Source organism: Mytilus galloprovincialis, chromosome 8, assembly GCF_965363235.1.
Source record: "Mytilus galloprovincialis chromosome 8, xbMytGall1.hap1.1, whole genome shotgun sequence".
Taxonomy (NCBI): Eukaryota; Metazoa; Mollusca; class Bivalvia; order Mytilida; family Mytilidae; genus Mytilus; species Mytilus galloprovincialis.
In genome coordinates this window covers 9,115,456-9,139,115 of record NC_134845.1, presented here as the reverse complement: position 1 = coordinate 9,139,115, position 23,660 = coordinate 9,115,456, and the positions used below count along the sequence as shown (strand labels likewise).

The window sequence follows — 23,660 nt, the reverse complement described above, 5'->3', positions numbered from 1 at the left end:
TTTAAGATATATAAATAAAATGAAGTTGTAAATTAAAACTTTTTTTATGCGTAGAAAAAGATATGATAGATGTTCGGGTGAACGAATGAAGTCGGTTGCATTTCATTTATAAAATTGACGCGGATTGACACGATCACTTGACTGTCCTGCTTTGTTACATGACGTCATTGCCTATTATTTTTGAGTGTCAGCTTATATTTATGTCTATTATCTATAAAATATCAGGCGATAAGATCAAAGTGAAAATGTGCAAATTACCTATAAATCTGAAAATTAATTTATAAACAAGAATGTATCCCCAGTACATAGATGCTCCATCCGCACTATCATTTTCTATGTTCAGCGGATCGTGACAATAGGGGAAAATCTCTAATTTTGTATTAAAATTAGAAAGATCATAACAAATGGAACAAGTGTACTAGGTTTCAAGTTGATATGACTTCAACTTCATCAAAAACTACCTCGACAAAAAACTTTAATCTGAAACAGGACGAACGAACGGACGGGCGCACAGACCAGAAAACATAATGCCCATAATTGGGCCAGACTTATTGCACTCAAAAATATCGTTAGAGGCGATATTGAACTAAAGTTTATGTAGCGAGAAGTCACTAATGATTGATTACAGAATACTAACAAGATAAAATTGAGAATGGAAATGGGGAATGTGTCAAAGAGACAGCAACCCGACCATAAAGCAGATAACAACAGAAGGTCACCAACAGGTCTTCAATGCAGCGAGACAGTCCCGCACCCGGAGGCGTCCTTCAGCTGGTATATTTATTTTTATTAATGAAACAAATAGCTTTATGTTTATCTTTTTTTCTTTATAACGAAAGACGCATCTGGTGTAACATATTATATGCATAGTATCTTTGATGAGTGTTCCATTGTGTTAACAAAGCATCAAGTTAACCTAGTATAATCTGTTCATTATCTAATTAAAACATAAACTTGATCTTAATCAAATAATTATTTAATGATTTGTTAATGGTAGGAGGATAGATCTGGGTCTGTATTATTGCCCTGACAGATCTCAACAACATCCTACGATAAATAAGAGGCTGTCACAACGACAGCAAACCGGATTTATTAATATTTATTTGTGTCCTGGCAATATCGCAAGAACCATTACTGATGAATGGTGAAAGTGAAAATCGTCAATATCAAATTTGACCTCCATTTTGTCATCAGTATCAACATATTAAAGTTTGAAAAGCTTAGATTGAATGGTTCATGAGAAAATGCAACAATGTGAATGGAAACGCCATTTTTCAATCTTTCAAGAACCATAACTCCTGAACGGTATAAGTCAAAATCGTCATTATTGAACTTGACCTCTATTTTGTTATCAATAACAACATATCAAAATTTGGGAAGCTTTGGTAGAACAGTTCATGCGTAAATGCACGGACACGACTGGAAACACCATTTTTCAATCTTTCAAGAACCATAACTCCTGAACGGTAAAAGTCAAAATCATCATTATTGAACTTGACCTCTATTTTGTCATCAGTAACAACATATCAAAATTTGGGAAGCTTTGGTAGAACAGTTCATGCGTAAATGCACGGACACGACTGGAAACTCCATTTTTCAATCTTTCAAGAACCATAACTCCTGAACGGTAAAAGTCAAAATCATCATTATTGAACTTGACCTGTATTTTGTCATCAGTAACAACATATCAAAATTTGGGAAGCTTTGGTAGAACAGTTCATGCGTAAATGCACGGACACGACTGGAAACTCCATTTTTCAATCTTTCAAGAACCATAACTCCTGAACGGTTAAAGTCAAAATCGTCATTATTGAACTTGACCTCCATTTTGTCATCAGTAACAACATATTAAAATTTGGGAAGCTTTGGTAGAACAGTTCATGCGTAAATGCACGGACACGACTGGAAACTCCATTTTTCAATCTTTCAAGAACCATAACTCCTGAACGGTAAGAGTAAAAATCGCCGTTATTGAACTTGACCTTCATTTAGTTGTCAGTAACAACATATTAAAATTTTAAAAGCTTTGGTTGAACGGTTCATCAGTTAATGCACGGACAACATTTGTTATGTTTCTTGAAAGATTGAAAAATGGCTTTCCCAGTTGTGTCCGTGCATTTACTCATGAACCATTCAACCTAAGCTTTTCAAATTTTAATATGTTGATACTGATGACAAAATGGAGGTCAAATTTGATATTGACGATTTTCACTTTCACCGTTCGTCAGTTATGGTTCTTGTGATATTGGCAGGATACAAATAAATGTTAATAAATCCGGTTTGCTGTCGTTGTGACAGCTTCTTGTTGTTTTTAAATCTTCCACTTAAATCCTGATTTGAAGCAATACTTGAATAGGTAGCACGTGGGTTCAAATAGTACGGTAACTAAGACGTCTAATGCATTGCTCACTGAAAAGTTTTAGATCACAAGTATCTCAATCGAAGTAAGTTTACACAAACAAGTTAGTTTATAAATCAAAAACAGATTTTGGAAAGATGCATTCAGGGCATGGGAAATGATTATTGATAAAGAGAGAAATTTGGACAATTGTTTTTCAATATGTAAATGATGTAATAGATGAAAATCATTAGAATGTTACAGCAAAGTAAAGATAACAATATACATTTTTTTGAATTACATGAGTGTTATGTCTGCTATTTAAAGAGCAGCAAATAATTGCAAAAAAGATATCCATTTATTCCAGCTTGCTGACACGTCTTTTTTAAACGTAGAAAAGGTTCTAAAGATATGTTTAAAATACTCATTAATAACAATTTTACTCCAACTACAGCTGAAGTGGGTTACAAATATTAGGCGAAGATCTCATTTGGAAGCATTATATACAAACTACATTTTACAGTCCCTGTCAATACCAAACTACAGTGGCTTCAGTACAGGATCAACCACATAATTCATGTACTGTTTGTAAATTAGAAGATGAAAATGTTATTATGTGGAATTGTGCGATAACTTTCTACAAGATATTGATTATTGGTTTTTATCTGGTGGGGTAACCCTGTCATTGAATAAGTTAAATTTCATTTTTGGAGATATATCAAAAGTTCGAAAAGGTGACCCATATAATTTGATTTTTCTATATATGAAACAATATATATACAACAGTAGATGTTTTTCAAAAAATCTTTCATTTAGTGCCATTAAACATGTTAAAGAAAAGCTAAAATATATGTTCAATTTAGAAAAAACTAAAGACAAGATCACTGTGATATCATGTGGAATGCATTTAAAGAATTATTTTAAATTTTGTCATTTATATTAACCAAATACTTATGGATAAAAATATCATAATTTATAATTTATATCTTATAGCACAATTTATTATGTATTTAAATTTGACAGTATATTGTTAACCTCTTCTTTTTTCATAAAATACTTTACCGTTCTCATGTGGTACATACACATTTAGCTCAAATTTTCTTTTCTTTCCATAATCATCTTTTCATATATACATGGAAATGAATTAACAATAATGTTTATCGTTATAAATAAATAGATATTCAAATTTTTTGCTTATATTACTGTATGTATGTTTGATGTGTTGTGGTTGTTATAATTCTTGGAAAAAAATAAAAAGAAAAAAAAGAAGTTTACACACGAAATTTTATGTCTTTAACTAAATATCCGTGTAAAAATACCAAATTAAATTCATATTTTCTTTAGTTATTGTAAGAATAGTGTGAGTAAATTGCGAGGATTGAAGTATGGTAACCAATTTAAACAGTTAATTCGTATATGCTTTGATACTAATAACTTGGTTAACTGGTTTTCTTTGTAAATATTTACTAAAATTGGAAAAACCTGTTACCGTTAAGTTAACGTTTAATGATATAATTTCAAATGTGTAGAGGTATTGCGTTGTACTTTTTCGACATTGAAAACGCGCCGTTTTCATGCGTCATATCACGTGTTGTTTTTCTGTCCAATAATTGAACGTATTAGAGGGATGACGATGCCAGGTTTTATAATGATATTTAACCATTGATTATACATACTTTCTTATGAACAATTCAGCAGTGTAATCCGTTTTTAAATACATTTGAATAAGAGATATTTTTTTTGAGATTTAAGTTAGCGTGTAAAGTGAAGGGAAAAGAAACACAAACAAAATGTTTATTGGACCTTGTGCAGTTTTATTTGTTTTAATGAAATGTGATTTAGCAGTGCAATTAGATGAAAACAGCCCATGTACCGGTTTGGGATGTCGGAAAACAGTATCAATGCCGCTTTTGGATCAAATGAAAGGGAATCTCAAAGCTGAATTTGATGTATCGGAAATGAACAAGCTATTAAAGGATTATATAGATCAAGAAATAAGATCAGGAGTGGAAATCGGCTTGGAAAATGGTGTTGAAAATATAATCAATTTAAGAATGCAGCAGGTCCAACAAGGTAAATGATTCATCAATTTACTATTTGTTTGCTGGTTCCAATATTTTTCGTGGTGAGACCTTTTTTTTTTAAAATAAATTTATCTTGAAACATCGGTTTATTACGCCAATGTTTATATTTACAAGAAGTAGTTTGTCAGCTCATATCCTCATATTTGATGTTTTTATATTAAATGAATGTCGCCGAAAAGTGATTTTGATAAGATCAGATGCTTATATCAATAGTTAAGTTCATATTAATAATCATAATTATAATCATAATCATAATCATAATCATAATCATAATTATAATTATAATAATAATAATTATAATAATAAAAATATGAGAAAAAGCAAACCAAAATGTACAAACTAAAGAAACAAAAAGATATCTCGGTTAACATATGATCTTCAATTAAAAATATATTGAAATCCTTTTATAAGTCCAATATGCATGTGCAAAAAGTAAAATCACAAAGATACTGAACTCCGCGGATTCAAAACGGAAAGTCCCTAATAGAAGGACAAAATCAAAACCTCAAACACATCAAACGAAGGTATAACATATGCCACTGTTCCTGACTTAGATTACGCATTATCTTATGTAGAACCTGGTTTTATAGCTAGCTAAACTTCTCACTTTATGACAGTCGTATAAAATTCCTTTTTTATAACGATGTGTGATAATTATTGAGAGCAATATTTAACTGAAAATTCCATTCAACAACAAATCTCGGGGTTAACATGGGATCTTAAATTAAAGACAAGATTAATATTAATTTTATATATGTTCCATTCTGTAAAATCCTTTAAATCGTCCAGTATTAAGAAAAAAATGATAATGGCCAGTGAATTTACGAAATATAAAACTTGATTATATTATTTTTATATAATTGGTTTGATAATTCTTGATATATTTTATTTTGACATTACAAGTTTAAATTATTTTCAAAGTTACAAGGCATATGTACTGAAATAATTAAGACTAACATTTCCTTATTTTTGTATAATAAGTTTTGATGCATCTTCATTAAAGCTCTGATTTTCAACAGACAAACAAATTTTTCACATCTTCAGGTGTAACTTTATATCTGAATTATTAATAAATTCAAACAGAATTTATTGATCGTTTTTAATTTTGATCTAAAGATTTGAGAAAATGTAGAAAATCATATATTCCTTTAAATAATACGGTATCCGATGTAAAATATTTAAGATATGATCTAAGCAAGTGACGCATGAAATGCAGGGTTTAACGAAGTACTTTGTCACATACTATCTGTTTAAATATTTGACTTAAATGTTTTAGTGGATAAAAATCTCTTTGTATATGAATCCTATAAATTATACAACACTTATGTGATTTTCAGAATATGTAAAAAAAGTTTCCGTTATGTAAAATTTACGATGATGCTAGCTTTTCCTTAAGTTAAGGTCAGAATAATATGCCCAGGAAGATTGACATGTCTTCTTGTGGACTTTTACCATATGAACTAGCCCACTAGTATTCCCGCTCAGTATGTTAGTCATGTTAGTCCTGTACAAAACAGGGCTCTTAATTCACATCACATTAATATACCGTAATCCTGATATCACATAATAATTTAATTAATTAATTAATTAATTGTTCTAAATGATAAGGATGTTCTTATCCCAAGCATTAAAGCATAGCCGTATTTGACACAACCTTTTTCAACTTTTGATCTTCAGTGCTGTACAACTTTGTACTTTTTTTCACTTTCGATCTGTTATATCTGGGCGTCACTGGTGAGTCTTGTGTGGACGAGGCGCGTTTTTGACGTGCGAGGTTTGGCATGCCACAAAACCAGGTTCAACCCACAAGTTTTTCCTTTAAAAATGTCTTGTGCCAAGTCAGGAATATGACCATTGATATATTATAGTTCGTTTCTGTGTGTGTTAAATTTTAACGTTGCGACGTTTTTTTCTTTTATTTTTTAGTGTAAATTCACATTGCGATAAGACGTGTCACGGTACTTGTCTATCCCAAATTCATGTATTTGGTTTTGATGTTATATTTGTTATTCTCGTGGGATTTTGTCTGATGACTGCCCCGTTTCTGTGTGTGGTACATTGTAGTGTTGTGTCGTTGTTACACCACTGGGTCGATGCCACTGCTGGTGGACGTTTCGTCCCCGAGGGTATCACCAGCCCAGTAGTCAGCACTTCGGTGTTGACATGAATATCAATTATGTGGTCATTTTTTATAAATTTCCTGTTTACAAAACTTGAACTTATTGAAAAACTAAGGATTTTCTTATCCCAGGAATAGATTACCTTAGCCGTATTTGGCACAACTTTTGGGAATTTTGGACCCTCAATGCTCTTCAACTTTGTACTTATTTGGCTTTATAAATATTTTGATATGAGCGTCACTGATGAGTCTTATGTAGACGAAACGCGCGTCTGGCGTACTAAATTATAATCCTGGTACTTTTGATAACTATTTACACCACTGGGTCGATGCCACTGCTGGTGGACGTTTCGTCCCCGAGGGTATCACCAGCCCAGTAGTCAGCACTTCGGTGTTGACATGAATATCAATTATGTGGTCATTTTTTATAAATTTCCTGTTTACAAAACTTGAACTTATTGAAAAACTAAGGATTTTCTTATCCCAGGAATAGATTACCTTAGCCGTATTTGGCACAACTTTTGGGAATTTTGGACCCTCAATGCTCTTCAACTTTGTACTTATTTGGCTTTATAAATATTTTGATATGAGCGTCACTGATGAGTCTTATGTAGACGAAACGCGCGTCTGGCGTACTAAATTATAATCCTGGTACTTTTGATAACTATTTACACCACTGGGTCGATGCCACTGCTGGTGGACGTTTCGTCCCCGAGGGTATCACCAGCCCAGTAGTCAGCACTTCGGTGTTGACATGAATATCAATTATGTGGTCATTTTTTATAAATTTCCTGTTTACAAAACTTGAACTTATTGAAAAACTAAGGATTTTCTTATCCCAGGAATAGATTACCTTAGCCGTATTTGGCACAACTTTTGGGAATTTTGGACCCTCAATGCTCTTCAACTTTGTACTTATTTGGCTTTATAAATATTTTGATATGAGCGTCACTGATGAGTCTTATGTAGACGAAACGCGCGTCTGGCGTACTAAATTATAATCCTGGTACTTTTGATAACTATTTACACCACTGGGTCGATGCCACTGCTGGTGGACGTTTCGTCCCCGAGGGTATCACCAGCCCAGTAGTCAGCACTTCGGTGTTGACATGAATATCAATTATGTGGTCATTTTTTATAAATTTCCTGTTTACAAAACTTGAACTTATTGAAAAACTAAGGATTTTCTTATCCCAGGAATAGATTACCTTAGCCGTATTTGGCACAACTTTTGGGAATTTTGGACCCTCAATGCTCTTCAACTTTGTACTTATTTGGCTTTATAAATATTTTGATATGAGCGTCACTGATGAGTCTTATGTAGACGAAACGCGCGTCTGGCGTACTAAATTATAATCCTGGTACTTTTGATAACTATTTACACCACTGGGTCGATGCCACTGCTGGTGGACGTTTCGTCCCCGAGGGTATCACCAGCCCAGTAGTCAGCACTTCGGTGTTGACATGAATATCAATTATGTGGTCATTTTTTATAAATTTCCTGTTTACAAAACTTGAACTTATTGAAAAACTAAGGATTTTCTTATCCCAGGAATAGATTACCTTAGCCGTATTTGGCACAACTTTTGGGAATTTTGGACCCTCAATGCTCTTCAACTTTGTACTTATTTGGCTTTATAAATATTTTGATATGAGCGTCACTGATGAGTCTTATGTAGACGAAACGCGCGTCTGGCGTACTAAATTATAATCCTGGTACTTTTGATAACTATTTACACCACTGGGTCGATGCCACTGCTGGTGGACGTTTCGTCCCCGAGGGTATCACCAGCCCAGTAGTCAGCACTTCGGTGTTGACATGAATATCAATTATGTGGTCATTTTTTATAAATTTCCTGTTTACAAAACTTGAACTTATTGAAAAACTAAGGATTTTCTTATCCCAGGAATAGATTACCTTAGCCGTATTTGGCACAACTTTTGGGAATTTTGGACCCTCAATGCTCTTCAACTTTGTACTTATTTGGCTTTATAAATATTTTGATATGAGCGTCACTGATGAGTCTTATGTAGACGAAACGCGCGTCTGGCGTACTAAATTATAATCCTGGTACTTTTGATAACTATTTACACCACTGGGTCGATGCCACTGCTGGTGGACGTTTCGTCCCCGAGGGTATCACCAGCCCAGTAGTCAGCACTTCGGTGTTGACATGAATATCAATTATGTGGTCATTTTTTATAAATTTCCTGTTTACAAAACTTGAACTTATTGAAAAACTAAGGATTTTCTTATCCCAGGAATAGATTACCTTAGCCGTATTTGGCACAACTTTTGGGAATTTTGGACCCTCAATGCTCTTCAACTTTGTACTTATTTGGCTTTATAAATATTTTGATATGAGCGTCACTGATGAGTCTTATGTAGACGAAACGCGCGTCTGGCGTACTAAATTATAATCCTGGTACTTTTGATAACTATTTACACCACTGGGTCGATGCCACTGCTGGTGGACGTTTCGTCCCCGAGGGTATCACCAGCCCAGTAGTCAGCACTTCGGTGTTGACATGAATATCAATTATGTGGTCATTTTTTATAAATTTCCTGTTTACAAAACTTGAACTTATTGAAAAACTAAGGATTTTCTTATCCCAGGAATAGATTACCTTAGCCGTATTTGGCACAACTTTTGGGAATTTTGGACCCTCAATGCTCTTCAACTTTGTACTTATTTGGCTTTATAAATATTTTGATATGAGCGTCACTGATGAGTCTTATGTAGACGAAACGCGCGTCTGGCGTACTAAATTATAATCCTGGTACTTTTGATAACTATTTACACCACTGGGTCGATGCCACTGCTGGTGGACGTTTCGTCCCCGAGGGTATCACCAGCCCAGTAGTCAGCACTTCGGTGTTGACATGAATATCAATTATGTGGTCATTTTTTATAAATTTCCTGTTTACAAAACTTGAACTTATTGAAAAACTAAGGATTTTCTTATCCCAGGAATAGATTACCTTAGCCGTATTTGGCACAACTTTTGGGAATTTTGGACCCTCAATGCTCTTCAACTTTGTACTTATTTGGCTTTATAAATATTTTGATATGAGCGTCACTGATGAGTCTTATGTAGACGAAACGCGCGTCTGGCGTACTAAATTATAATCCTGGTACTTTTGATAACTATTTACACCACTGGGTCGATGCCACTGCTGGTGGACGTTTCGTCCCCGAGGGTATCACCAGCCCAGTAGTCAGCACTTCGGTGTTGACATGAATATCAATTATGTGGTCATTTTTTATAAATTTCCTGTTTACAAAACTTGAACTTATTGAAAAACTAAGGATTTTCTTATCCCAGGAATAGATTACCTTAGCCGTATTTGGCACAACTTTTGGGAATTTTGGACCCTCAATGCTCTTCAACTTTGTACTTATTTGGCTTTATAAATATTTTGATATGAGCGTCACTGATGAGTCTTATGTAGACGAAACGCGCGTCTGGCGTACTAAATTATAATCCTGGTACTTTTGATAACTATTTACACCACTGGGTCGATGCCACTGCTGGTGGACGTTTCGTCCCCGAGGGTATCACCAGCCCAGTAGTCAGCACTTCGGTGTTGACATGAATATCAATTATGTGGTCATTTTTTATAAATTTCCTGTTTACAAAACTTGAACTTATTGAAAAACTAAGGATTTTCTTATCCCAGGAATAGATTACCTTAGCCGTATTTGGCACAACTTTTGGGAATTTTGGACCCTCAATGCTCTTCAACTTTGTACTTATTTGGCTTTATAAATATTTTGATATGAGCGTCACTGATGAGTCTTATGTAGACGAAACGCGCGTCTGGCGTACTAAATTATAATCCTGGTACTTTTGATAACTATTTACACCACTGGGTCGATGCCACTGCTGGTGGACGTTTCGTCCCCGAGGGTATCACCAGCCCAGTAGTCAGCACTTCGGTGTTGACATGAATATCAATTATGTGGTCATTTTTTATAAATTTCCTGTTTACAAAACTTGAACTTATTGAAAAACTAAGGATTTTCTTATCCCAGGAATAGATTACCTTAGCCGTATTTGGCACAACTTTTGGGAATTTTGGACCCTCAATGCTCTTCAACTTTGTACTTATTTGGCTTTATAAATATTTTGATATGAGCGTCACTGATGAGTCTTATGTAGACGAAACGCGCGTCTGGCGTACTAAATTATAATCCTGGTACTTTTGATAACTATTTACACCACTGGGTCGATGCCACTGCTGGTGGACGTTTCGTCCCCCAGGGTATCACCAGCCCAGTAGTCAGCACTTCGGTGTTGACATGAATATCAATTATGTGGTCATTTTTTATAAATTTCCTGTTTACAAAACTTGAACTTATTGAAAAACTAAGGATTTTCTTATCCCAGGAATAGATTACCTTAGCCGTATTTGGCACAACTTTTGGGAATTTTGGACCCTCAATGCTCTTCAACTTTGTACTTATTTGGCTTTATAAATATTTTGATATGAGCGTCACTGATGAGTCTTATGTAGACGAAACGCGCGTCTGGCGTACTAAATTATAATCCTGGTACTTTTGATAACTATTTACACCACTGGGTCGATGCCACTGCTGGTGGACGTTTCGTCCCCGAGGGTATCACCAGCCCAGTAGTCAGCACTTCGGTGTTGACATGAATATCAATTATGTGGTCATTTTTTATAAATTTCCTGTTTACAAAACTTGAACTTATTGAAAAACTAAGGATTTTCTTATCCCAGGAATAGATTACCTTAGCCGTATTTGGCACAACTTTTGGGAATTTTGGACCCTCAATGCTCTTCAACTTTGTACTTATTTGGCTTTATAAATATTTTGATATGAGCGTCACTGATGAGTCTTATGTAGACGAAACGCGCGTCTGGCGTACTAAATTATAATCCTGGTACTTTTGATAACTATTTACACCACTGGGTCGATGCCACTGCTGGTGGACGTTTCGTCCCCCAGGGTATCACCAGCCCAGTAGTCAGCACTTCGGTGTTGACATGAATATCAATTATGTGGTCATTTTTTATAAATTTCCTGTTTACAAAACTTGAACTTATTGAAAAACTAAGGATTTTCTTATCCCAGGAATAGATTACCTTAGCCGTATTTGGCACAACTTTTGGGAATTTTGGACCCTCAATGCTCTTCAACTTTGTACTTATTTGGCTTTATAAATATTTTGATATGAGCGTCACTGATGAGTCTTATGTAGACGAAACGCGCGTCTGGCGTACTAAATTATAATCCTGGTACTTTTGATAACTATTTACACCACTGGGTCGATGCCACTGCTGGTGGACGTTTCGTCCCCGAGGGTATCACCAGCCCAGTAGTCAGCACTTCGGTGTTGACATGAATATCAATTATGTGGTCATTTTTTATAAATTTCCTGTTTACAAAACTTGAACTTATTGAAAAACTAAGGATTTTCTTATCCCAGGAATAGATTACCTTAGCCGTATTTGGCACAACTTTTGGGAATTTTGGACCCTCAATGCTCTTCAACTTTGTACTTATTTGGCTTTATAAATATTTTGATATGAGCGTCACTGATGAGTCTTATGTAGACGAAACGCGCGTCTGGCGTACTAAATTATAATCCTGGTACTTTTGATAACTATTTACACCACTGGGTCGATGCCACTGCTGGTGGACGTTTCGTCCCCGAGGGTATCACCAGCCCAGTAGTCAGCACTTCGGTGTTGACATGAATATCAATTATGTGGTCATTTTTTATAAATTTCCTGTTTACAAAACTTGAACTTATTGAAAAACTAAGGATTTTCTTATCCCAGGAATAGATTACCTTAGCCGTATTTGGCACAACTTTTGGGAATTTTGGACCCTCAATGCTCTTCAACTTTGTACTTATTTGGCTTTATAAATATTTTGATATGAGCGTCACTGATGAGTCTTATGTAGACGAAACGCGCGTCTGGCGTACTAAATTATAATCCTGGTACTTTTGATAACTATTTACACCACTGGGTCGATGCCACTGCTGGTGGACGTTTCGTCCCCGAGGGTATCACCAGCCCAGTAGTCAGCACTTCGGTGTTGACATGAATATCAATTATGTGGTCATTTTTTATAAATTTCCTGTTTACAAAACTTGAACTTATTGAAAAACTAAGGATTTTCTTATCCCAGGAATAGATTACCTTAGCCGTATTTGGCACAACTTTTGGGAATTTTGGACCCTCAATGCTCTTCAACTTTGTACTTATTTGGCTTTATAAATATTTTGATATGAGCGTCACTGATGAGTCTTATGTAGACGAAACGCGCGTCTGGCGTACTAAATTATAATCCTGGTACTTTTGATAACTATTTACACCACTGGGTCGATGCCACTGCTGGTGGACGTTTCGTCCCCGAGGGTATCACCAGCCCAGTAGTCAGCACTTCGGTGTTGACATGAATATCAATTATGTGGTCATTTTTTATAAATTTCCTGTTTACAAAACTTGAACTTATTGAAAAACTAAGGATTTTCTTATCCCAGGAATAGATTACCTTAGCCGTATTTGGCACAACTTTTGGGAATTTTGGACCCTCAATGCTCTTCAACTTTGTACTTATTTGGCTTTATAAATATTTTGATATGAGCGTCACTGATGAGTCTTATGTAGACGAAACGCGCGTCTGGCGTACTAAATTATAATCCTGGTACTTTTGATAACTATTTACACCACTGGGTCGATGCCACTGCTGGTGGACGTTTCGTCCCCGAGGGTATCACCAGCCCAGTAGTCAGCACTTCGGTGTTGACATGAATATCAATTATGTGGTCATTTTTTATAAATTTCCTGTTTACAAAACTTGAACTTATTGAAAAACTAAGGATTTTCTTATCCCAGGAATAGATTACCTTAGCCGTATTTGGCACAACTTTTGGGAATTTTGGACCCTCAATGCTCTTCAACTTTGTACTTATTTGGCTTTATAAATATTTTGATATGAGCGTCACTGATGAGTCTTATGTAGACGAAACGCGCGTCTGGCGTACTAAATTATAATCCTGGTACTTTTGATAACTATTTACACCACTGGGTCGATGCCACTGCTGGTGGACGTTTCGTCCCCGAGGGTATCACCAGCCCAGTAGTCAGCACTTCGGTGTTGACATGAATATCAATTATGTGGTCATTTTTTATAAATTTCCTGTTTACAAAACTTGAACTTATTGAAAAACTAAGGATTTTCTTATCCCAGGAATAGATTACCTTAGCCGTATTTGGCACAACTTTTGGGAATTTTGGACCCTCAATGCTCTTCAACTTTGTACTTATTTGGCTTTATAAATATTTTGATATGAGCGTCACTGATGAGTCTTATGTAGACGAAACGCGCGTCTGGCGTACTAAATTATAATCCTGGTACTTTTGATAACTATTTACACCACTGGGTCGATGTCACTGCTGGTGGACGTTTCGTCCCCGAGGGTATCACCAGCCCAGTAGTCAGCACTTCGGTGTTGACATGAATATCAATTATGTGGTCATTTTTTATAAATTTCCTGTTTACAAAACTTGAACTTATTGAAAAACTAAGGATTTTCTTATCCCAGGAATAGATTACCTTAGCCGTATTTGGCACAACTTTTGGGAATTTTGGACCCTCAATGCTCTTCAACTTTGTACTTATTTGGCTTTATAAATATTTTGATATGAGCGTCACTGATGAGTCTTATGTAGACGAAACGCGCGTCTGGCGTACTAAATTATAATCCTGGTACTTTTGATAACTATTTACACCACTGGGTCGATGCCACTGCTGGTGGACGTTTCGTCCCCGAGGGTATCACCAGCCCAGTAGTCAGCACTTCGGTGTTGACATGAATATCAATTATGTGGTCATTTTTTATAAATTTCCTGTTTACAAAACTTGAACTTATTGAAAAACTAAGGATTTTCTTATCCCAGGAATAGATTACCTTAGCCGTATTTGGCACAACTTTTGGGAATTTTGGACCCTCAATGCTCTTCAACTTTGTACTTATTTGGCTTTATAAATATTTTGATATGAGCGTCACTGATGAGTCTTATGTAGACGAAACGCGCGTCTGGCGTACTAAATTATAATCCTGGTACTTTTGATAACTATTCTCCTCTTATGTTTGGTGCGTTTCCCTCAGTTTTAGTTTGTTACCCCGATTTTGTTTTTTGTCCATGTATTTATGAGTTTGAACAGCGGTATACTACTGTTGCCTTTATTTAATACATTTTACCTAAAGACTTGACCAAAGGCAATCAATTTCTAACTACTTGCATTTGATTTATCCTCTTGTAAAGGTAAAACTTTGTACTGTCTTTATATTTGAGTTTAAATGAATGTGTGGGTCTTTAGCAATATGTTCCACAATATTCTCATGTTTTTTTCCCAGTTTTCATATACTAGTATTAAATATTTTAATTCCCTCAGTTATGTGAAACCTGTTCACCTCGTATGACATCACAATTAACCAAATATTCTGAAATGAAAAATTGTTATTGTTATTTCTGTAAGCTTTTATTTTTTTCAATAAATTATTCGAACAAAAAGATTGATTTATTTAGTTAGTCATCTTACCATGTAAAGAAGTCGATATCTCATCATTTCAATATATAACTTCCATCGTTTTATTCTATCGTGAAGCGCCTATAATAATGGTTTTTTTTTATTTATCATAGTCACAAGCGCAACAAATATGAAATATATGATACTAGCGAGTAAATTCATATTACTGAAAACTTAGTTAATGAATTTTGTTTACAACACATGAAATATAATTTTTCAGCCACAAAAAAGGTTCATTAAACTAAATATACGATAACTAATAGGTCAGCCAATATTTGGGTCATGTTTCATGAATATTTAACGACGCTGACGCAGCCAATGCCTGTAAATGTATACAAAACAGGAGTAATTATGGTCTAACCAAAATGAGACATATTCACATCTTCGAGTGACATTACAAAATTATACTTTCCCATTGTAATAATCAAACCTTAATAGGAGTTGACCTTCAGTGTTAACATGGAACAGTTCGAATGAAATAGCACTGATAAATGTTTGTGTTTCAGAACATGCTCACCCCATCTAGTCTAACTAAACATTTGTATATCTTTAATAGTACATGACTTTCCGTGCAAATGCTTTACACGAAAGACCTTTCACTTTAGTTTCTTTTTTAATGAAAAATTTTAACAAAAGACTCATCAGTGACGCTCGAATAGTGATTTTTTTTAAAAGGCCAAAGAATATACGAAGTTGAAGAGCATAGAGAACCATATTCATAAAAGTTTTGCCAAATACAGCAAAGGCAATCTATTCCTCTGGTAGAAAAGCCTAAACAGTTATAAATTATTTATAATTATGACAATATCAAAGATTCCTGTCAACATAGAAGTGCTGACTACTGGGCTTAAACTTTGTGATATATAACAATCTGTCTAACAGTTGATATGCTGATTGATATCATCAGTTACACAGTGATACAATATAATTGGTTGAGTAAATTCCATATGTGTCATGAAAGACCGAACCTCGAGCCTCAACTTACCGACCCCTTATACATGTATATCGTATATGGTCAGTGTCAAAATGAGTAATCATTTCATCTTACCAACCCTCTTATATTGGAAATTAAGATATACAATGCAGTTATACAATGAAATAAACTATTCAATTTGTGTCATATTAAATGATAAATGTGCGTGAAACTTAGCGTTGATAAGACATGTTTCGTATAAAAACGTGCACAATTGATTTAAAATTCATGTTTACCAAGGTTACCAATTCAAAACAGTATTTATATCTTTCGATATTGTTTTATTAGAATAAATATTGATTTTCTTATCAGTATATTACAACTATAGCATATATCATTGGTATACACAAATGCCCAATCTGTCGATACCTATTTTTTGCCATTGCACAAGATCGTGTTTGTATCTAATTGTTAATGACAGTATTAAACTTAATCTATTTGGAGTTCAATGTGTTTTAAGTATTCTGAATGATATCTGAGTCATAGATAAACATATTTTTATTAGTTGTTAATGACTTTGAACAAGTTGTCTACTACATTAAGATCTCCTAATTGTTATGTAATAGTTCAGTGGTTATTCGTTCCTGTCTGTCAATTATTTTTCGTAAATTGTTTTGTTATAAATCAGGGTGTTAATTTTTTGAATTGTTTCATATTTTCCAATTCGGTGCATATACTATATCAACGTTACGGTATGGGTTTCACTTATACGGTTACCTTACTTGCTTTCATCCACTTCATTTAAACTTCGGAGGATAGTTGTCCCATGGCACCATTAAACGTACCACATCCTCTTTTTTTTGTATATAATAGTTCAACTTGATTTCAAATGCTTATCGTGTTTTTATTATAAATAATAAAGATATATTGTATTACGGATGGGTTTTGTTATTATTTCCCGCATGATAAATATTCCTTGTCTTACAATAAACATAGTGTGATATGCATGAATAAGGGATACAAAAAATTGCCACTGAGACAAAATGACACAGAAATTAACAACTACAGATAAATGCACATAATTCAACAATGAGCATAGTCGGCTATAAATGGCCCCGAAATGACAAATGTAATACAATTCAAGCAAGAAAACTAACGGCCTAGTTTTTTGTTTTACAAAATAATGAACAAAACAAAACAAATAAGTAGGCAACGAATTACAGGCTCCTGACTTGGGACAGGCACATACAGTATGTGTTAGGGCTAAACTCGTTTGAAGGCAACCACTCTCCCCCTTAAGTCCTTTATACGAATTCTTAAAACATTAATTGCGTATCAATAACGTATGATAGACCAACAATATTTCATTTGATGATTTTTGATCGAAAGTTTTGGTTGCTTATTAATTAACAGATTTTGCCACCAAGTTATTCAATCGGGCCCGTGGTAAACAGTTATAACTAATGGAGCACGCTCATAATGATAGGATGATAAATCGATGTTTATTTGTTTGCTTTGTTCATATTCAAAGAAATAACACGACGGGTGCCGTATACGGTGCAGGAAATGCTTACCCTTCCGGAGCACATTATTTCACTCCCGGTTTTTTAGTGGAGTTCGTGTTGTTTCTTAATTATTATTTATAACTGTTGATGTAAATGTCCTTTGGTTTTGTGAGTCTTTGTTTACTCCTTGATTTTGATTGTTATTGTATTCAACGCGTTCCCATTTGTTACAAATTTGTGATACTAGTTCAGAATTTATTTGACTTTTTATTTTACTATCGCTTAACTCTCTCTTCCAGCTTAATTCTCTCTTCCATTTCACGTAAGTTTACCTTTTCTTCAATCACTGATTTCCATTCACTCCTATGTGTAATTGCATAATTTCGAACGAGTGGTGTCATGTTTAAAGTAAAAACGACAAAGCTGCCACACAGTATAGGAAGACAATTTTTCAACATCAGTACATTTCTGAAGATTTAAACAAAGAAAAGATTTTCTTTCGAAAAGAAAGTCTTTGTACGTACACGTGTTTTTTTAGACAAACTTTGCCTGTTTGGTTTTTAAAATATATTCTTCTTAATGCTATCGTTTAAAGATTACATACTTAAATAGATTACGAAAAATTCGATATCTCAAAGACCCGGAGGCATGCCGGTTTTCCTCAGAGAAACTTTATAGTGGGGAATATTAGAAACTGAAACACATCGTCTTGTTTAAAATTGTTTTTAATCTAATGATGACTATGTACTTCGAGGACTTTTTTTTTTTTATATTAGAATGATAGGAAAATGCCAGAAGAAGTTCCCATGAAATAATTCAGTTCAGTAGAGCTGAACAATATTTCTCTGTTAGTATCAGGTACTAATTGAAATAAGCTGTACATGATACTAGAGTAACTGACAAATGCATACATGTTTTAATGTTTTGTTTATTTCAGAAACAACAAGTGTTATAGACAAAAACAAGTCCACATATATATCAGACTTTGAATCTTAAATGACAAAATTGAAACAGGACAATGAAAAAGAATTCAGTGAAATGAAAAAAGGTAAATTAAAGAGAAGTGTCATCATATATCGTCACGGAGTACAGGAGTTATTGTTTTGTATACACAAATCAATCAGTTCTACATATTAAACTTCCAGAAGCATACAATGAATAGCTAAAGTTAAGTCACCAATTTAAGTAAAGAAAAGACCCGCCAGAACTGCATTTAATTAATAAATTCAACAACAATTATCGTTATCTAGATGATATTTTTTCGTTAAATAATCAACAATTTTCTCAATATACTGCTGAAATTTACCCCAAGGAACTTACTTTAAATAAATCAAATTTATACGGTAATAAATACATTTGGTGTATTTACTGTCTTTTGATTGGTTAAAAGAATTAGCTTTATTTTCAATGTTATCAATTTTTATGGCGACACGCCCACTCTAACTGTGTATTCATACGCAAACATCTGTGTACGTTGTTATATACATCTTTGAGCCTTATTTTTGATAGAAATTTATTTATAATGAATGGCAATAATTTATTTTGAATTTATTGAACCATAAAATTAATTTTTGACTCTTCACATTTAACATAATCCGCTTCGCGGATTATTCAATGTGAAGAGTCAAAAATTAATTTTATGGTTCAATAAATACAAAATAAATAACAGCCATTCATTAAATAACTACCTTTTCTGGATTAAGATATTTCGGTTTTAAACGGAAAACTCCAAACTAAAATTTACGACAAAAGGGACGATTTTTCGTTCCCCATGGTTAATTTTTCATTTTTAGAAGGTGATGTTCATTTGGCACCATCTTACGGTGTTTAAATTTCACAGCTCGTTCGCTATGCCCGTGTCTGTTATGACGATTTTGATTTGAACGAACGCAATTTATGTATAACGGGTAAATTATTAAACCAGGGATATCGATCGTTACCATAAATTACTTAAAACTTTATTAAATTTTTCCATAGATATAAAGATTTGGTTTTGAAATTTGGTTGTACCTGTAGAAAACTTATTTCTAACGGGATAGCACATCCTCATTTTTACAGAAATGTTGTTAACCGTGCCCGTAAAAGTTAGAAATGATCCTTGTAAACTTATCGCTCCTTTAAATAAAGTTTTCTAAAAGGTAACCAATTCAACACTGTAATAAGATCATTGAATATTGTTTTTATTGGTATAAATATTGATTTCGTTATCAGTAAATTCAAAGCAAACTAAATATTACTAGTATGTTATATACATTTACACATTCATGGATCTACAATATGTCGATACCTGTAACTTGGCATTGCACATGGTCATGTTTTCTTTGACTGTTTATGACGTGTTTACACTAAATCCATTTGATGTTGGATGTGTACAAATTTATAGTTAAGTCTTATATGCATGATTTTTTTTATTAGTTGTTAGTGGCTTTGAACTTGCAGTCAGATAACTGCAAATATTAATTTACAGATTTTGCCACCAAGTTATTCAATCGGGCCCGATGTAAAGAGTTAACACACAATAATGGAGCACGTACATAATGATAAGATGATAAATCGATGTTTATTTGTTTGCTTTGTTCATATTCAAAGAAATAACACGACAGGTGTCGTATACGGTGAAGGAAATGCTTACCCTTCCGGAGCACCAGATTTCACTCCCGGTTTTTAGTGGAGTTCGTGTTGTTTCTTAATTAGGTCTTTCCACCATTCCGTGGAAAGACCTATTGGATTTCTTCTGATTATTATTATTATTATTATTTGTTTTTTTATTCTTCCGCCTAATTCTTTTCTTGCGTAGTATTGATGTTTCAAAAGATGTCGCTTAGATATTTGGAATATGATATCGTAAAGCGTATGCACTTTTAAAACTGACCACTGCGTAACCAAATACTTTACGTTGTAAGGGTTATCTCCCCAAACACTGTTTTTCTTGTGGCCACTACTCCTTCGCAACCATAAAAGATTACGACAAATTTATTTTACCAAATTGCTCGTTTCATCCTCAGGATGTTCTGTTTTATTTTGACCGAAGCCGTATAGAGACTCCATATGAGAGTTAGTTCCCCTTTTGTATTTGAAATTTTGAAATGTATTTTAAACTGGAAAACCATAAGTGATAGAGACCTAGGGTCTTTTGTTTTGAGATCATTGGTCCAAAAAAATGAAAATTAGGTAAAGGTCAAAGGTCAAGGTCATATTCTAAATTTTGATTTTGGCCTATTTTCACAAATTTTCATTAACCTTATAAGATACCGACAAATTATTTTTACTGAATTGTTAGTTGCGACATGTCGTAACTTATATATTTTGGTTAAAAGGGTGTGTAGACATAAAATGGGAGTTTTTGCCCCTCCTATATTAAGAATTAAACGTAAAGTGATATAACTCATTAACTATACATATTACAGACCTAGGGTCTTTTTATTTGGGGTCCCTGGTTTATGACCTTGAAATATAGGTCAAGGTCATCAGTAAATTTGACGTTCTAGATTTTGACCTTTGCTCAAAATTCATATTTATACATCATTAAGCCATAGGAACTGACATTTTCAACTGAATTTTAATATTTTCATATCAAAATAGATCCTTATTGGTGGAAAGACCTTCAATTGTTCTCTGAACAATTGGTTTTTAATTATTATTTATAACTGTTGATGTAAATGTCCTTTGGTTTTGTGAGTCTTTGTTTACTCCTTGATTTTGATTGTTATTGTCTTCAACGCGTTCCCATTTGTTACAAATTTGTGATACTAGTTCAGAATTTATTTAACTTTTTATTTTACTATCGCTTAACTCTCTCTTCCAGCTTAATTCTCTCTTCCATTTCACGTTAGTTTACCTTTTCTTCAATCACTGATTTCCATTCACTCTTATGTGTAATTGCATAATTTCGAACGAGTGGTGCTATGTTTAAGGTAAAAACAAACGACAAAGCTGCCACAAAGTATAGGAAGACAATTTTTCAACATTAGTACATTTCTGAAGATTTAAACAAAGAAAAGATTTTCTTTCGAAAAGAAAATCTTTGTACGTACACGTGTTTTTTTAGACAAACTTTGCCTGTTTGGTTTTTAAAATATATTCTTCATAATGCTATCTTTGAAAGATTACATACTTTAATAGATTACGAAAAATTCGATATCTCCAAAGACCTGGAGGCATGCCGGTCTTCCTCAGAGAAACTTTATAGTGGGGAATATTAGAAACTCAAACACATCGTCTTGTTTAAAATTGTTTTTAATCTAATGATGACTATGTACTTCGAGGATTTTTTTTTTTATATTAAAATGATAGGAAAATGCCAGAAGTTCCCATGAAATAATTCAGTTCAGTAGAGCTGAAGAATATTTCTCTGTTAGTATCAGGTACTAATTGAAATAAGCTGTACATGATACTAGAGTAACTGACCAATGCATACATGTTTTAATGATTTATTTATTTCAGAAACAACAAGTGTTATAGACAAAAACATGTCCACATATATATCAGACTTTGAATCTAAAATGACAAAATTGAAACAGGACAATGAAAAAGAATTCAGTGAAATGAAAAAAGGTAAATTAAAGAGAAGTGTCATCATATATCGTCACGGAGTACAGGAGTTATTGTTTTGTATACACAAATCAATCAGTTCTACATATTAAACTTCCAGAAGCATACAATGAATAGCTAAAGTTAAGTCACAAATTAAAGTAAAGAAAAGACCCGTGCATTTAATTAATCAATTCAACAACAATTATCGTTATCTTGATGATATTTTTTCGTTAAATAATCAACAATTGTCGTTATCTTGATGATATTTTTTCGTTAAATAATCAACAATTTTCTCAATATACTGCTGAAATTTACCCCAAGGAACTTACTTTAAATAAATCAAATATATACGGTAATAACTACCTTTTCTGGATTAAGATATTTCGGTTTTAAACTGGAAACTCCAAACTAAAATTTACGAGAAAAGGGACGATTTTTCGTTCCCTATGGTTAATTTGCCATATTTTGAAGGTGATGTTCATTTGGCACCATCTTACGGTGTTTAAATTTCACAACTCGTTCGCTATGCCCGTGTCTGTTATGACGATTTTGATTTGAACGAACGCAATCTAAAATATTACGGGTAAATTATTAAACCAGGGATATCGTTACCATAAATTACTTAAAACTTTACTAAATTTTTCCATAGATATAAAGATTTAGTTTTGAAATTTGGTTGTAAAGCACATCCTCATTTTTACGGAAATGTTGTTAACCGTGCCCGGAAATTTAGAAATGATCCTTGTAAACTTATCGCTCCCTTAAATAAACTTTTTCTAAAAGGTTACCAATTCAACACTGTAATAAGATCATTGAATATTGTTTTTATTGGTATAAATATTGATTTCGTTATCAGTAAATTCAAAGCAAACTAAATATTACTAGTATGTTATATACATTTACACATTCATGGATCTACAATATGTCGATACCTGTAACTTGGCATTGCACATGGTCATGTTTTCTTTGACTGTTTATGACGTGTTTACACTAAATCCATTTGATGTTGGATGTGTACGAATTTATAGTTAAGTCTTAGATGCATGATTTTTTTTTCATTAGTTGTTAGTGGCTTTGAAATTGCAGTCAGATAACTGCAAATACTCTCAGATCTGTTCCTAGTGTCTTTGTGTTGTCGGAATGTACAAGTACCCCACTTGTATTTTTGTCTATCTAATGAGTCAAGCCTTTTTCAACTTATTGTTATAGTTCGTTCTTATGTTGTACTGTTATACCACTGTCCCAGGTTAGAGGAAGGGTTAGGATCCTGCTAACATGTTTAACCCCGCCATACTATTTATGTATGTGCCTTTCCCAAGTCAGGAGCCTGTAATTCAGTGGTTGTCTTTTGTTTATCTGTTACATATTTGTTTTTCGTTAAAAAATTTTTATATATAAATATTGCCGTCAGTTTCCTCGTTTCAATTGTTTTACATTTTCATATCGTGGCCCATTATAGCTGACTATGCGGTATAGGTTTTACTCATTGTTGAAGGCCGTACGGTGACCTAAAGTTGTTAATGTCTGTGTCATTTTGGTCTCTTGTGGACAGTTGTCTCATTGGCAATCATACCATATCTTCTTTTTTTATA

General features: G+C 33.7%; 1 protein-coding gene across 2 annotated transcripts in view; it reads left to right on the top strand.

The window, feature by feature from the left end:
* The first annotated feature begins 3,792 nt into the window (after positions 1-3,792).
* LOC143085009 (complement C1q tumor necrosis factor-related protein 5-like) overlaps positions 3,793-23,660 on the top strand; it is a 29,172-nt gene continuing 9,304 nt past the window's right edge. Inside the window, exons 1-3 of one of the 2 annotated variants that reach the window (XM_076261134.1) lie at positions 3,793-4,411; positions 18,473-18,583; positions 21,979-22,089. In XM_076261134.1, coding sequence (XP_076117249.1) covers positions 18,532-18,583; positions 21,979-22,089 — 163 coding nt within the window. In that variant the 5' untranslated portion in view covers positions 3,793-4,411; positions 18,473-18,531. The remainder of the gene's footprint in view (positions 4,412-18,472; positions 18,584-21,978; positions 22,090-23,660) is intronic. The other variant, XM_076261133.1, reaches the window with a different exon arrangement.